This window comes from Canis lupus, chromosome 8 (genome assembly GCF_011100685.1).
Source record: "Canis lupus familiaris isolate Mischka breed German Shepherd chromosome 8, alternate assembly UU_Cfam_GSD_1.0, whole genome shotgun sequence".
In the NCBI taxonomy this organism is placed as follows: Eukaryota; Metazoa; Chordata; class Mammalia; order Carnivora; family Canidae; genus Canis; species Canis lupus.
In genome coordinates, this window is record NC_049229.1 from 61,421,914 (window position 1) to 61,438,814 (window position 16,901).

The window sequence follows — 16,901 nt, forward strand, 5'->3', positions numbered from 1 at the left end:
AGCCAATACAGCCGCTTCCTGGCATTCTACTCCGTCTTTCTCATTCACATCCAGTCGCCACATCCTGTCCCCCTCTGCCCTAGCAAGAGTTTTGGTACTTGCTGCTGTAGGTCATTGTCCTCTCCTTCCCTGGACTGACGGGATTGCATCTCTCCCCTCACTCCCCATCTTGGCTACGACTACACCTCCAGAGCTCACCTGCCAGGGTCTGCATTCCCCTGACTTTGAACCTGCAGTGCGTCCTCTTGGCCCACAAGACAACGTCCAGAATCCTTTGCGTGACAGCAGGGCCCACTGCGACCTGGAACAGCGTGCCTCCCAACCTCTGTTCCTGCCCTTCCCCCTGCGTCCTCCACACCCCCAGAGCTCCAGTCACCTGTGAGTGCTTGTTGGCAGATGAGCGAGATAGGCTGTGTCACGAGTAGCACAAATGCCACTTATTAGTTGCATGATCCTGTGCTGCTAGTCTTTGCCTCTTAGAAAGTGAAATAATATGGAAAGAGAATGTAGAATGTGTTGGAAAACAAACAGGGACCAAGCCAAGGAACTCTGGGAGCCCACAGTGCTGGAGGAACCAAGATGACTGGAGTTGGGGTCCCGCATACAAGCTGTTAGGCTTTGGACCTGTTCCTTCCATGGGCTTCCATTTTCTCAGTGTGAAGTGGGGACAGTGCAGTAACTAACTTTGTAGCATTGTTTGAGAATTGAGAGTGCCTATAAATCATTTAATCAGTGCCTGGCACTTGGCAAGCACTGAGCAGTTGGCGGGTAGCAGCACCAACACGTGGACCAAGCAATTCAGCAGGTGGGAGGCAGAGGTCAAACTCTTGAACTCATACCCGTGGTGATTGATAGGATGCTGTTCCTTTTTCTCCTTCTGAAGTATACTCCACCCCATAGACCTAGCCCTTCACTTATCAAAAACCCACCCTTCTTGTGCCTGTTGGACTTATTCCCCTCCATGAAGCTTTCCCTAAGCCCCCACCCGGAAACACAGTGGGTCATACACGGCCTTATGGGAAAGACCAAACAGCCACCTTTCTGTATTTCACCTCCTTGTCAATTAGGCCATCTTTGATTACCTGTGCTATTTCTAGAAGGCTCACTGTCATTACCGTTTTACCCAGGAAAACTTGACGCCTTGTAAAGGGTTTTACTGCTGGAGGATGCTGATCGGATGCAACTAAAAAATACACAGTACCTCTAACTGAAATTCAAACATGTTTCTTGTTCTCTCTGGTTGAGCTAAGCCGCCAAACTTAATCCATCACGGTGATAACAGCTCTTTTCCTCCCAGGGCTGATGAAGGGAAAAGCCAGTAATTTCTCAAGTGTGATAGCTGTCCACCCTCTCACCTGGTGTTTTATAAATATATTGTCTTAACTGTCTTTTAAGTATCTGTGCCTGGGAGGGTGCCTTCCTCTGTTTTATAAACTGCCAAGTGATACCACTGTGATGTATAAATAATGATAATTAGATGACAGCCTCAAATTATTTGACACCCAGATTGAAGGGGAAAATGGTGCTTTTTTTCCCTTTCCACCCCTATAATACCCTAGAATTTGATCTAAATGGCATTCAGGAAAGCATATTACTTCCTGTCAGACATGGATGGCTCAAAGCTTCTCATATGTGAAGTGAGACAGCACAGAACAGGCACGTGCCAAAACACGTTGGGGCATCAGATGTGGGCCAGGCTGTAAAGGCTTGTCATCCTTTACCATGATTTTTTTGAAGATAACAGAAATAGACTAGGAGCCAAAGGATATGGAAGTTTTTACCTGAAACTCCATGTAAAGTATTTGCTAATCATTAAATGACATCACTTCCCAACCTCTGGACTCATTCCAGAATTTGGTTCCTCATGATTTGGTCTGTGTTAGCGTTACCTCTTACACTTTCAAGGAACTCTTCCTTTATTGTGGCTTCTGGTGGGTGAACATGAGATTGTCTGCTTAGTTGAAGGAACAGAAGACTAAGAATCAGAAAGGCAGTGTTTGACCTCCAGCCCTACCACTTAGTGGCTATACGACTTTGGGCATCTCTCTAGCCTCCATTTTATTTCGTCCCCTATAAAATAGGAGTAATTTCATCACAAGAACATGGTAAATGTACTAATTTCTATCCACATGCAAGTCATGGTCCTAAATAACTTACTGTCAGCATACGATTTACTAGGTGAGGAAACTCAGGCCCAGAAGGGTTAAGTGATTTTCCTAGAGTCACACAGCAAATAAGTGATAAGCACAAGGAAGCACATAAGGTTCTTCTCAGATCCAGAACTTGTTGAAGGTTAGCTGTGAGGAGGGCATCAGCACTGACTGATGTGGAGATGGCCCAGCAGCCCTCTGCAGGGAAGTGTGGGCGAGGGGGCAGGTGGCAGTGTTCCTTTTCAGGTGTCCTGGGTCCTCCTGCCCCCACCCTCCTCTGCCTTCACATATCCCTGATTTTTAATGTTTCCTTCCTTGTCTTTGAAATCCATTTCCTTCCCCTTCCATTGACCCTACCCACTCTCTTCTGAATGCAGCTGGTTTGTCTCTGAGCTTTTGTCACCATGCTGTCTTGTGTCCCTGTTACCATCCGCTGTCCCACCTCCCAGGCTCTCAGTCTTCTGACTCTGGCAATTAGATCTGTTCTCATCTGTGCCCGTCAGTCAGCCTTTAGAGTGGAGCTTCTCCGTTCAGAAACCTGCAGCTCCCCACAGTGTATCAGAGTTGGGGCCATACCCTTTAGCCGGGGGACCCGTGCTGCTGTGGATCAGAAGTGACACATAACCAACCCCAACCAGGGTAAGAAAAAAGGCAAACCCGGGAAGTGAGTCCCTTGCTTCAGGCACAGCTGAATCCAGGGTTTTGGACTGTATTATCAGTTCATTTTGAAGTACTTGAGAGCCCCCAGCAGCTCAAGGCTCCCATCTTACTAAATGAAAGATTGCCCCTTCCCTGACACCTCTGAGAGGAGTCACCAAGGCCTGGGGTTGGGCCCAGTTAAAGAGGTACAGGCCACAGAGACCCATACTGCTTCCCATTCAAACCGTCTCCAGGGATCCCTGGGTGGCGCAGCGGTTTGGCGCCTGCCTTTGGCCCAGGGCGCGATCCTGGAGACCCAGGATCGAATCCCACATCGGGCTCCCAGTGCATGGAGCCTGCTTCTCCCTCTGCTTCTCCCTCTGCTTCTCCCTCTGCCTGTGTCTCTGCCTGTGTCTCTGCCTCTCTCTCTCTCTCTCTCTCTCTCTCTCTCTCTCTCTCTCTCTCTCTGACTATCATAAATAAATAAAAAAATTAAAAAAAATAAATAAAAACAACCGTCTCCAGTCAGGTTCTCTCCAGTGTTGTCAGGCCGCCTCCTGTGCGTTAGCTCATTCACTCCCCATCCCCCTAACGGGCCTGCTCTGTGCTTTTCCAAATCTGCCTTGTGTTATGCTGATCTCCCTTGATGTTCTTGCCTGCCATCTCTCTGTTTATCAAAATTAGGCCAATTTCTCAAGACCCAGCTGTAATCTTTTCTACAAAGCCTTTCCTTATCCCAAAATTGGTAAAAAGGCATTTCTTCCTTTTCTATGTTGCATTCAACAGGTTATCACTTACCGCCTTTTGATGTGTTACTCATCATCTTCATCAATGCTGGACCTTTCTTCATCGCCTGTACCTTTCTACAGGTCTTCTTGTGCACAGAGCACTTACACGTTTGATTTGTTCTTATGCAAAAGCCTCTAGAGTCAGCAGACAAGATACCTTTATCCTATTTTTGCAGCTCAGCACTGCTTGAACACCAGCTGTGCACCAAGACTAGGTGCTGATGTGGAAGACACTTTAACGTGATGACATTCAGATTGCTTCATTCTGATTTTGCAGATGAGGAAATTGGGGTCTAGTAACCGAGTGTCCAGGTGTCCCACTGACCATTGTTTTTAGCTCCTGGAACACACAAGCTCTTTGCCACCTCTGCACCTTTTCAGATGCTATTTCTTCTGCCTGGAATATTTCCACTCTCGCCTCTTCTAGCCCGACTCCTCTTTCAGAGTCTAATTAAAACATCACTTTTGGGGATCCCTGGATGGCTCAGCGGTTTAGTGCCAGCCTTTGGCCCAGGGCGTAGTCCTGGAGTCCTGGGATCGAGTCCCACATCACGCTCCTTGCATGGAGCCTGCTTCTCTCTCTGCCTCTCTCTCTGTGTGTCTCATGAATAAATAAATAAAATCTTTAAAAAAAAAATCACTTTTTCAGGGAGGCTTCTATTGGCAAACCCCCCCCACCCCAACCCCCATGTCTAAAACAGGTCTATTCTCTCTTGTAGTACTTCTGCTTTTCTTCATAGTGGTCCTCACAAGTATGTATTTACTTTACTTATTTATAAACACACTAGACTATGTGACCCATGAGGACAGGGATGATGACATCTTTGTTAACTTTAGGCACTCAGTGCCTGGCACCATGCCTACACAGAAGGGGCACTCAAGAAATGTGTTGAATGAACAAACGCAAATACCAGCCATTCTCACAACTCCGTGAATGCCAGAGCAATGTGTTAGAATTCAGATTGCCTAAAGTCCAGGGCAGCGTAACTCCAGCTCTTACCACGTCCTATCCAAGGCCCATGAGCAGTCTCCCCTGCTCACTTCTCTGAGCATCAAGACTAAGCACTATAGTTCTGGTTCTTTGTAGAGTTCCAAGGACACGAGCACTGTTTGACATGCGGGTATTTAGGACAGAGGGTGGGTATGTGTTTGGATGGGTAGACAGAAGGGATGAGAGGCAAACTGATTTGCAAGCAAGGTGCTGGGATAACCCACCAGGGAAGCCAGAAGAGGAGGATCAGCGTGTGGAGGCATGGGGAGCGTGAGGTTCACATGTTAAGCACCTGCACTGCTGCAGGGGCCCTGTCCTAGAAGGCTGCAGTGGTTCTCCACATCAGCCGAGATACAGAATACCTTGTACCCTGGTTAAGATCTAAAAATAATACCCTATTCTGGAGTTCTTGGAATAAACCTTCCATTTTGGTGAGTCTAGAATAGTTTTTGTTTTTATATTCCTCTCACATTATATTGGAACACTTTCATTATACATGAAGGCAACTTTTATTCTTACACCAGAGTGAGCAGCCTGTTACTATAGCAATATTGGAATTATTTATATACAGTGTCTTGTACACACTCCTTGCAGACTGTACAGAGCGGTTAGGAGAAATGGGCTATGAGAGCCACAATTGTTTTCTCTTTTGTTTTCTTTTATTAAACTTTGTGAACTTTGTTAAAATTTAATTTTTAAAATTCAAACCTCCTCTTTTTAGGAAAGATTAATTTAAGGCAGGTGTAAATATCTTACCTATCAAACATTGAAAAATAGCTCTGAAATAACTTCAGTTTTGCTATGAGTACCATAAAGATATCATTGCTTCTTGAGATCTTTTTCAGAAAATGGGGTGCAATCAGAGATTCCCTCTATGTGTTCACAGGGCCTGGACAGCTTCAAAGTAAAACAGAAATTCTTCTCAGGGAGCAAGGAGCCAGCAGCCGCCTTTCCTGTGCCATATGACCTGCCTCCAGAACTGTATGGAAATAAAGGTAGGATACACATGAAAGGAAATCGTGTTTGGTACCAAAACAGAAACTGCTCAAAAGAAGCCGTTGGTCTCTCAGTGGGAGGATGGCTCATGGAACACTTTGGAAACAGGCTTGCAAGAAGCCCCTTGGCTGCCCTGTCTGGGGCCCTAGAGCTGTAGTTCTCAAACTGGTTGGTCCAGGAAACCCCTCGGCACCCTTATTATTAAGGATCACAAGGAGCTTTGACTTACGCGGGTTTTTGTATCTTTGAGATTTACTATATTAGAAATCAAAACCATGAATCTTTTATATTAGTTTTTTAAATAGTAATAGGCATATATATATATATATTTTAATTTACTATTTCAAAAAGAAAAAAAAGTGAGGAAGGTGGCATTATTTAGTTTTGCTGGCCTCTTTACTATGAAAGACCACTAAATTCTCATAGCTGCTCTGTTGCAGTATACATCACAAAGCCTGTTATACTCTCAAGAAGTGAAAATGACAAATAATGGCTTAGTACTTTGATGAAGATAATTTTGACTTCGCAAAACCTTCCATCCTCTTAAAAGGGAGATTCCCAGGCTCCTCTAGATAGTGTTTCATAATAGAAAGTCATTGGAATATTGGTTCAGGTTCCTGGTGTTTATGGAGGAGAGCTGGCTGGCATGGGTGGCACCAGCGCCATCCCAAGTCTGACCCAGCGACACAGGCTGCAGTACCACTTTTCTTACCCCTAGGATGTCTGTCTCTAAAGCAACTCACACCTACCAGACTCTCACAGGAGCAGAAGTATAATCAGGACATGCTTATTAATTTAAAATTGGCAAAAGGGGGAGCCCGGTTGGCTCAGCGGTTTAGCACCGCCTTTGACCCAGGGTGTGATCCTGGAGACCCAGGATCGAGTCCCACGTCAGGTTCCCTGCATGGAGCGTGCTTCTCCCTCTGCCTGTGTCTCTGCCTCTCTCTCTGTCATGAATAAATAAATAAAATCTTTTAAAAAAAAATTGGCAAAAGGTTCTATTATAACCAGCATATTTTCCCCTGGAAGGTAGATGCCTACACAGCCAGATTATAGTCATTGGTTTTTGAGTAAGTTCTGAATCTGAACAGGGAAAAGGGAAAGTGTGGTTTTTGTTTAGAAAGTTTTAATGATGTCACACCATTAATATTCCAAAATCTCTGATTCCCTGTCAGAGTCCGCTTTGCCCACTGGGTCCCTTTCTTTCCTGGACAGTGCTACATGGGTTCTAGTTACTTCCCCATCCTCACTTGCCCTTTCTGGCTTTCATGGTAAACCAAACCTTCCCCTTCCAATGGATCTGTTTCTTAGATTGTGTTAACTTTGTTAGATGTGTCTCCTGCTGTCTAACAGGTGCCTTTGGCCGTAATGAGTTGTGTTGATAGCAAGTTTCAGAAGGCATTTTTTTCCCCTTCTTGCTAAGCTGTGTACGTTTGAGTCCTCTAAATTTTTTGTGTATTTATGCATCTTCATTTTTCACTAGCAAGATTATACAGGTTTTGTCAGAATTTCAGAGAATCTGTGTCCCTCCCCACCCCCACACAAATGAAAAATAGTGTTTTAGAACCAGGCTGTGTGCTTGCACCATCCTCGCAACTTATTAAGTGACCTTGGGCAGTTATTTTCTTTCTCTAACCTTAATGTTTCTCTCTGTAAAATGGGGGGAAAAAGAGCACCTACTTCATAGAGTTTATGAAGAAGAGTGACCTGGATGCTGTCTGTATTAGCACCTAATACAGTATCCAGTGCAGAGTAAGCTGGTGTTTCTATTATTTAGAATATCCAGATCAGTTCCTGGCATATAATAATGGATCTGTATTCATTTCTCCCCTTCCCCTTGCTGAACTGATGATGAAAAGAGCCTAAATCCTATGTATGACAGTCCCTGAATCCTCCCAGTGTCACAGGACCTGACCGTGAAAACCTCTCCTTCTGCCTCCCAGCTTTATACCGTACCTTTGTTTTTTCTTCTGTTGTTTTGTGTTCCTTCCCCCCCCCCCCCCCCCCCCCCCACCCCCACCTGAGTTCTGAATAAGCTTAGAGGTGGGGACAGACTGACTGCTGACAGACTGGCTGACTGAATGAATTGACTTCCTGTGGTCTGGCCTTGGGCTATGTACTTTCCACCTTCATCCCAGAACCTTGGCTAGAATTACACCTCCACTTAATCCTAATCTCCAAAGGACTTTGAAAGCAAGAATGAAAGAAAATGGAAGGAGAAACACCAGAGTTGCTCAGCGGTTGAGCTTCTACCTTTGGCTCAGAGAGTGATCCTGGAATGCTGGGATTGAGTCCCCCATCAGGCTCTCTACATGGAGCCTGCTTCTCCCTCTGCCTGTGTCTCTGCCTCTCTCTGTCTCTGTCTCTCATGAATAAATAAATAAATCTTAAAAAAAAAAAAAAAAAGATGATGATGATGATGATGATGATGGAGAAGCCTTAAAAGTATCCCAAGACTCCTTCGGTTCTGATAGAAAATGCATTCCCAAGAATTTAAAAGTTTCCAGGTGGGTACTATCTTAGACTGTTGTAATGATGAATCTTTTACTTGGCCAGCGAGCAGAATGTTTTCCATTATTTAGCAGAGTTTTCTGGGTTTATACATTTCCTTTGAAAAGATACTTAGTGGAGCATTTTATTTTTTTTATTTTTTTAAAGATTTTATTTTATTTATTCGTAGAGATGGAGAGAGAGAGAGAGGCAGAGACACAGGCAGAGGGAGAAGCAGGCACCACACAGAGAGCCTGACGTGGGACTCGATCCCTGGTCTCCAGGATCACGCCCTGGGCTGCAGGCGGCGCTAAACAGCTGCGCCACCGGGGCTGCCCGCATTTTATTTTTTATTAGTATGATTTTACCTTCCACACTGCTTCAGTGACATACAGAATGCCAGTCACTCAGATATCACTACTTCATATATAGCCAGAATTCAGGGGAATCCTATGGACTAGAAGGCGGCATCTTATTAAAATTTGGAGAATTGAGTGGTTAAGAACATTCCAAAAGTACTTTGAAAATGATTTTCAAACCACTGTAACATGTATAAGATCTTATTCAGCCTTTTTAATTTTTTTTTTATTCAGCCTTTTTTTTAAAAAAAAATCTGAGGACTAACTAGAAAGCTTAGCAAAGAAATACACTGCTGTGAACAAATTAGTTTATTACAAGGTACCAGCAGAGGGGCATCTGGTTGGCTCAGTCGGTTGAGCATCTGCCTTCCACTCAGGTCATGATCCCAGGGTCCTGGGAGGGAGCCCCATATAGGGCTCCCTGCTCAGCGGGAAGCCTGCTTCTCCCTCTCCCTCTGCTCCTCCCTCTGCTTGTGCTCTCTCACGCACACTCTCTGTCCAATAAATAAATTCTTAAAAAAATAAAGATACCAGCAGACATCCTGAAACCAAGAAATTGATCAAATAATAAACCAAAATAAAGACACAGCTGCAGGTATAGCTTGCTTTACACAGTACTTGCTGTTTATCTGTTCTCTCCACAGGTATATTACTGAGAACCTGTGTGCACACACCGTCTAGGTACTTAGAATATGTCTTTGAACAAGACAAACACAAATCCCTGGCCCTATGGAGTTTACCCTTCTCCTGAAAAGTTAAACTTAACCAAACTCATTTGACTAATAGGAGTTGTGACTTTAAAAAAATCTTTTAGATCTTTTTATATAGTCCATAAGCATAATCATTGGGTGGTGTTCATACCATTGTGTGACATGTGCCTCCCTCAAACCATGTTTGTGACCTCGGTGCATCACCTGTCTGATGTGAAGGGGGGAAAAAGCCCTCAAAATCACCAACATTTTAAATCTTATTTCCATATATCCCACTTGCTGTGTGACCCTGAGCCTGAAAAGAATAAAATAAAATAGACCAGTATGTGATCACTCCTGAGCTAGTATATGCCAGAGGCATCTGCCTCATACTCCCTTTTTAGCATATATTCTTTGTTTTATCCAAACACTATTAAGCAGATAAAACAAGGTAAGATTAAGCCTTTTATATATAGAGAGAGAGATTTTATGTATTTATTCATGAGAGAGAGAGAGAGAGAGGCAGAGACACAGGCAGAGGGAAAAGCAGGCTCCATGCAGGTAGTTCGATGTGGGACGTGATCCTGAATCACAGAATCACACCCTGAGCCAAAGGCAGATGCTCAACCTCTGAGCCACCCAGGCATCCCAAGTAAAGCCTATCTAATTTGGACTAAAAGAATAAGCTATATGTCAGATTTAAGAATAATTTAAAATACAGAGGTTCAGAGGCTTTAGCTTTGTTCTATTAAGTGAGCTGGGGTTTTTTTTCCTTTTTTTTTTTTTTTTTTTAATATGCATGGTATATGTATACAGATGGCCCTTGCACAATGTGGGGGTTAGGGACACTGACCCCCCAGTGCAGCTGAAAATCCACATACAATTTTCTACTTCCCAAAACCTTAACTACTAATAGCCTTGTTGACCAGGAGCCTTACTAATAACAGCACATATTTTGTATATTATATATATTAAACAGTATATTCCTATGATAAAGTAAGCTAGAGAAAAGAAAATGTTAAGAAATTATGAGGAAGAGGGACGCCTGGGTGGCTCAGCGGTTTAGCACCTGCCTTCAGCCCAGGGCGTGGTCCTAGAGTCCTGGGATCGAGTCCCACATCGGGCTCCCTGCGTGGAGCCTGCTTCTCCCTCTACCTATGTCTTTGCCCCTCTCTCTGTGTCACTCATGAATAAATAAAATCTTTAAAAAAAATTATGAGGAAGAGAAAACACATTTAAGTATTGTATGTATATTGGGGGGAAAAATCCATGTGTAAGTGGACCTATGCAGTTCAAACCCATGTTGTTCAAAGCCAGTTGTATTTTTTTTTAATTTGTTGATGCATTTTCAGATTTAGAAAAAAGTTCTAAGAACAAAGAATTCCCATATTCCGTTCCCCAAGTTCCCCCAAATATGCGTATTTTATAATATTTACATAATCCTTCTTTATCATGTTAACTTTTTTCTGATTCATTTGAAAGCTGTAAACAATGTTGGTAATCTCTGAATACTTCAACATGTATTTTTCTTTTTTTTTTTTAAGATTTTATTTATTTATTCATGAGAGACACAGAGAGGCAGAGACACAGGCAGAGGGAGAAGCAGGCTCCCCATGAGGAGCCAGATGTGGGACTCAATCCCTGGACCCAGGATCACGACCTGAGCCAAAGGCAGATGCTCAACCACCTAGGGGCCCTTAAACATAAATTTCTTTAAAATGTTCTCTTACATAGCCAGAGTGCAGTTACCAAAATCAGGAATTAACATTGATTCAATACTATCACCTACAGAATTTATTCAGATTTCATCTGTACCCCAATAATGTCCTTTATGGTGAAAGGAAAGTTTCAGGTTACATGTCACGTTTATCAGTCTCTTTAATTTGAAACAGTTCTGCAAGATTTCAGGCCGATTATCTTATAGATGGTGAGGGATGTTGTATGAGTGGTTTGTCCACTGTTTCTTCATAAGTTAGGCACTTTTGCCAAGACCACAGAAGAGATGTTTTTCTTGGTGCATCCTGTAAGGAGTTACATAACCATCTGCCTGATTACTGATAAAGTCAATATTGATCAATCGGTTAGGGTGGTATCTGCCAAGTTGTGTATATCTTTTGCAGGTTTAAATTATTTCAGAATTTAAGTTTTAAGTGTCTAGAACTAAGCTAATTAGCTGTATATGTAATTGCTCAGTAGGAGAGGTCATTAAAACCTGCTTGGCACATGAGATGCGTGATGTAGAGTTAGCATGTATATAGTGTATATAATCCTCTAAGTGCTTTAAACCATTGGTTCCCAGATAGTTTAACCATCCCCCCTACTGCTTGATTCATTTGAAATAATTCCTTGAATTTAGATAGTATAGGAAGAAACTTCAGCCCAGACCTTTCAGAATTATTGCTAAATAGTAGAGACCAGATTCATAAAGCAGTTTTGTAAGGGAAACAGGAAGCTGATTCAATTTTCTAATCCAAAGAAAATGCAAAAGAGGTCACTTAAAATCATTATTTTTTTTAAGATTTTATTTATTTATTCATGAGAGACCAGAGAGAGACCGGCTCCCTGCAGGGAGCCAGATGTGGGACTCAATCCCAGGACCCCAGGATCATGCCCTGAGCCATCCACTGAGCCACTCAGGTGCCCCACTTAAAATCATTATTGATAATGCTTAATTTTCAAGGACCTATTTTTGAAAGATCTTTAGAAATGAGGGGAGTTTTTTTATGGAAAAACAAAAGGTTTCTAGACATTTTGATCAGTCACCTTTAATAAAATCCGGTTTTGTTTCATAATACAAATAGAAGCCTGACACCATACTTCCAGCTTAGCTTTTAAAATTACTTTGTAAAGAGAAACTTATAGGAAATCTAGAATTATCAAAGTAAAAAAGTAATTTTATCAGATTGTATTGAAGTCAGTACTTGGTTTTTAACAATTTAAATTATTCTTCCTCCCACTGGATAGGTGGTTCTCTTGTGCTTTTTTTTAGTCACACATTAATATGGGAGATCTTCACAGAAAAGAATGTTAATGGGTTTCAGATAACACTAGTATCATAATTACCAAAGATTGCATCTCTGTTAGGTCGGTAACCCAGTGTAAAATATTTTGGAGCTTTCCTTTGTATTGCAAGCTGGCAAGTCTTTCATACATTTGTTGATTTAAGAGTAGGCTAAAGTAAAGTGGCATCAGAAACCTCATCTCTGGGGCAGCCCAGGTGGCTCAGCAGTTTATCGCCGCCTTCAGCCCAGGGCCTGATCCTGGAGACCCAGGATCGTGTCCCATGTCGGGCTCCCTGCATGAGCCTGCTTCTCCGTCTGCCTGTGTGTCTGCTGTGAATAAATAAATAAAATCTTAAAAAAAAAAAAAAAAAAAAAACTCCTCTCTTTGGGATCAAACCACAGAGCACACGCAAACATACACACTCTGTGCCTGAGACAAGGAAAGAATTAAAGGTGATTGCTTAGGTGACGGACAGTGGCTTCTATAGGTAAGATATTAAGTTCCCCTGAAGACAGCGGAGAAGTGTGTGTGTGGGTGGGTGTTTGGACAAGGGGGTAGAGTCCTAACTCTTTAACGCAAGGGTCACTTCTTAGAGGATTAGAGGAAAGAGCTTATTTCCTGGCTATGTAGAACAGGATATTGTACTTGGGTTTGGCTGTTAAAAAAACCTGAGGAGCTACACGGCATATAGGATGATGACAGTCCTCACCCGCTGTGGTTGATGGTGGTGCTAATTATAATATTACAGTAGCTAGCACTCATTAAGTACTTACTACATGCCAGGACCTCCTATGAGCACTTAACATGAATTTATTGATTATTGAGTCCTCACTACCCCCACAATACTGGTACTGATCTAGCCCCTACTTTGCAAACTTAGGAAGGTAAGCACTCAGGTCAACTTGGTCAGGGCCCCATGGGCAGCCTTGTCTGCCCTGTCCATGTCCCCTTTACGGTCACACTGTATCACCTCCCCACAGACAGCTCAGTTGTAGAGTTAGAAATGCAGGATGCACACATTCAATTGACCACAGGGACAGACAGGAAATACACAGAGATAAAACATCCCCAGGCTTCTGGCTGTGGCCTTACTGTTGCTTCACCGTCTCACCTAGTGCACTGCTTATCATCTCCTTGGTTTGGTCCCCTCCCATTGGGCATCCTCTCCACTGCTGCCTTGTACCTCTCATCATGTCACACTCCTGTTTTAAGTCCTTCCATTGTATTTCAGGAAAAAGCTTTTCATCCCAGTTAGCCTCTGATCCCAAACTCTGATTGTGTCAAGATCACTGTTAGAACTTGGTAAGAATGAGTAATGCCAGGCCCCAGCCTAGACCCACTGAAACAAGCTCCCTGGAGGTGAACTCTGGGGAAATGCGCCAAATGCATCATGTCAGCCAGGTTTGGGTGCCCTCACGCTGATGTAGTAAAGTTCGTCTCTCTGCCGCACTGGACTATAAACTGAGAGGGACCTCAGCTTTGTCTAGCAGCCTACCTGGCATCTAACCATCATCTGTATGCAGGACTATCTTATGAGGCAAGTTTTTCTTTCATGGGACCATTTATGAGGATTGCTTAAAGCAGGCCTCATCTAAGCCAAGGAGTGGTTGATTTCTGGTAAAGACTACAGAGTCACAACCACCTCTTCTCACCTTCCTGTTAACCTTTTTGTGTCTGTCTCCCAAGGTAGTGTGAACCTTTGAGCCAGCATGGCAAATGATCAGGGCATAGGTATAGATATTTGCTCATTTATCGAGCAGAGTGTCCAGGGATTTGCCAGTAGAGTAGTTACTTGGTCATTGTTGGCTAATTGTGTGGGAGAGGAATAAATGCAATGGTGGTCTCAAAGTTACTGGCAGAGTTTGCATCACATTCTGCATCACAAACCCTGCCTTGCATCACAAACCCTGCCTTGGTGAAGAATCAAATAGCTACTTATATAACAAGGGTAAGGGTTATCCTCTGCTTTGGTGATGAAATAGAGTGCTTAAAGCAGGCCTCATCTAAGCCAAGGAGTGGTTGATTTCTGGTAAAGACTACAGAGTCACAACCACCTCTTCTCACCTTCCTGTTAACCTTTTTGTGTCTGTCTCCCAAGGTAGTGTGAACCTTTGAGCCAGCATGGCAAATGATCAGGGCATAGGTATAGATATTTGCTCATTTATCGAGCAGAGTGTCCAGGGATTTGCCAGTAGAGTAGTTACTTGGTCATTGTTGGCTAATTGTGTGGGAGAGGAATAAATGCAATGGTGGTCTCAAAGTTACTGGCAGAGTTTGCATCACATTCTGCATCACAAACCCTGCCTTGCATCACAAACCCTGCCTTGGTGAAGAATCAAATAGCTACTTATATAACAAGGGTAAGGGTTATCCTCTGCTTTGGTGATGAAATAGAGCTCATGCTACCCCATAGCAGTTTACAGAAAATGCTGGGAGAAGTCCAGCTGCACAAGATGGTGTTCCCAGGAGAAGAGAGCAAGGGCTTTGTTAAGGCCAGCAGATAGCTGTGGGGAGTCTTCAACAATGCCAAACCTTTAACCTTTTATGAAGCAAGCATGTCACACAGGCCCAGGATTATGGCACTCTCTCAAGTCTTGTTTAACAAAGTGTGTGGTTTCAGGCTTTCACACCATCTCAAGGCCAAAGACAACAGTGTTCTGATAACTTGTTGCCATCCTTGGCATTCTTTCCCTGCACATCCCTGCCGGGTGCTGCCATTTGCATGCTTTACACTACCATTAATCAACACCATGAACTGTCAGGAGAGCCTCTGGTCGTTTGCCAGGCCACTGTCTGAGCCACTATCTGCCTCTGTTCAGAAAGCAGAGACCGCTTCCCCCAAGAGCAGGCTGGCCATGCTGAGCAGCAGCTTCCAAGGATGGTACCTCTCAGCACACCTGCTCAGTGGCTGCTTTACTGTCAGCTGCCAACCCTTCAGAGTCGTTGTAACTCTCCTACTTATCAGGACAATTATGTGGGGACTCTCAACTCTAGCAATGTATTTACACCCTACTTATACTAGTATGGTTCTTTAGAATTGATTTGACTCTAGCAGTAGTGATGCTTGGTAAAAGTGATTTGTTCAGATTTTTTTTTTTTTTCAGTTTCTGAAACACCCGTTAAAAGAGGGGAAAGTACGTTTATTGAGCATCTAAAACATGCCAGGAACTTCCACAGGTGTGCTCTCCTTTGTTTCACAGTCATCCCTGGAGGTTGCTTATGTAGCTAATGCCCATTTCACGGATGAGGAACCTGAGGCAAAGATCCCAGTGCTTCCCCACTACAATGCAGAGACAGATGAGGGCAGGATCCCACCTAGGTCTTCAGAGTTCTTTCTGTGTCCTACCAAAGCATGTCACTTTCTTCAACATTGGTCTATGGTCATTGTACAGAGACCTTTATGCCTCATCAATTATTAGCCCTAAGGAATGGAACAGCGTTTCATGGATGTGACCCTGGGCCTCTTGGTTATATGTGACCGTGGCCAGCTGAGAGCACTGTGCCATATGTTACATGTGTTGGTTTCTCCAGCTTTGTAAAAGAAGATAAGAATAGCTGCCCTTTATGAGTTTCTTTCTCTGCTAGATGCTCTCAGGCACTACATGCCTTTATCTCAACCCTCCTGACAGTGCCACAGAGCAGGTACAGATAAGAAAACTGAAGCTGAGGCAGGGAAAGTGGTAAATTTAAGTGGCAACTCAGGATGTAAGGCCTGGTTCCTGCTGGCCTGCTTCCATGTTTTACTTGCCCATGTCTCAGCGTGAACCTTTGTCAATAGCTACTGTTTGAAATGGGCAGATGTCTGGAGTGGGTTCAGAAAAGGTTTTAACAGGCACCTGGTGCAATTCAGCATCTGACTCTTGGTTTTGGCTCGCGTCATGATCTCAGATCATGAGATTGAGCCACATGTTGGGCTCTGGGCTCCGTGCAGAGGCAGCTTGAGGTTCATTCTCTCCCTCCCCTGTGCACATGCGCATGCTCGCATGTCCTAAAACTTTAGATAAGTGGGGGGTTAACAATTTGTAGACTCCCAACACATGGGTGGTTTTATCCTATCGGGTAAGTGAATTTTTTGTAATCCTGTTTAAATAAGTACTATATAATGTGGTTTATCTGTCTTTTTCCCCCCAGATCGGCCATGGATTTGGAACATTCCTTATACCAAAGCACCAGATACACATGGGAACATGTGGGTTCCCTCCTGAGAATCTTAAAACACTGAAATTTAGGTGTAAGACGTCGTGCCCCAAGTATTATATTCTTATTTGTACTGGATGTTCACCCTTACAGTTTTATCTACACCCCTAACAAAACTCTGCATAGGTCACTCTTGTGAACTTGGATGTTCCTTTTACTTTGGTCATTAACAGTGTCACTAAAAAATATATTTTCTTAGTTCACCTTTTTAAGCTTTGGAATGAAAGCTATCCGATTTGATAATGTTAAGAGAATATAATAGCCATAAAATCATTCTCACAGTGATGTGGAATCTCACGATGGTGTCTGCTCTTCCAAAGTGAAGATTGTGCGTATGTGCCCCATCAGGAGAGGTGCTCTTAAACTGAACCTCGTCAGAGAAGGAACATGGTCATTTGCTCCTCACCCAGCCCTCTGAGCATGTCTCGGGGTTGCTGGCCGTGAGTGTGCAGGTGTTCCTAGCCTCTGTCACTGCAGGGTCGGTGTGGCTACCCTTCAGACACACCCAATCCCACTGCCTCTCATTGTCCTGCAGCCTCATGAGACTTTTCATCCTGGTGCCGTGCTGGCTGCCTCTCTGCTTACAGGTGGGTCCCACT

The 16,901-nt window shown here is 43.6% G+C and overlaps 1 protein-coding gene and 1 pseudogene across 9 annotated transcripts in view; both read left to right on the plus strand.

Annotated features, from left to right (window-relative positions):
* Positions 1–16,587, plus strand: part of TDP1 (tyrosyl-DNA phosphodiesterase 1) — an 84,894-nt gene extending 68,307 nt beyond the window's left edge. For 8 of the 9 annotated variants that reach the window (XM_038545541.1, XM_038545535.1, XM_038545542.1 and 5 more), the window contains 3 exons: positions 5,455–5,563; positions 15,210–15,282; positions 16,237–16,587. In XM_038545541.1, coding sequence (XP_038401469.1) covers positions 5,455–5,563; positions 15,210–15,282; positions 16,237–16,327 — 273 coding nt within the window. In that variant the 3' untranslated portion in view covers positions 16,328–16,587. The remainder of the gene's footprint in view (positions 1–5,454; positions 5,564–15,209; positions 15,283–16,236) is intronic. The other variant, XM_038545543.1, reaches the window with a different exon arrangement.
* Positions 9,228–9,337, plus strand: LOC119873142 (annotated as a pseudogene).
* Positions 16,588–16,901: the final 314 nt, after the last annotated feature.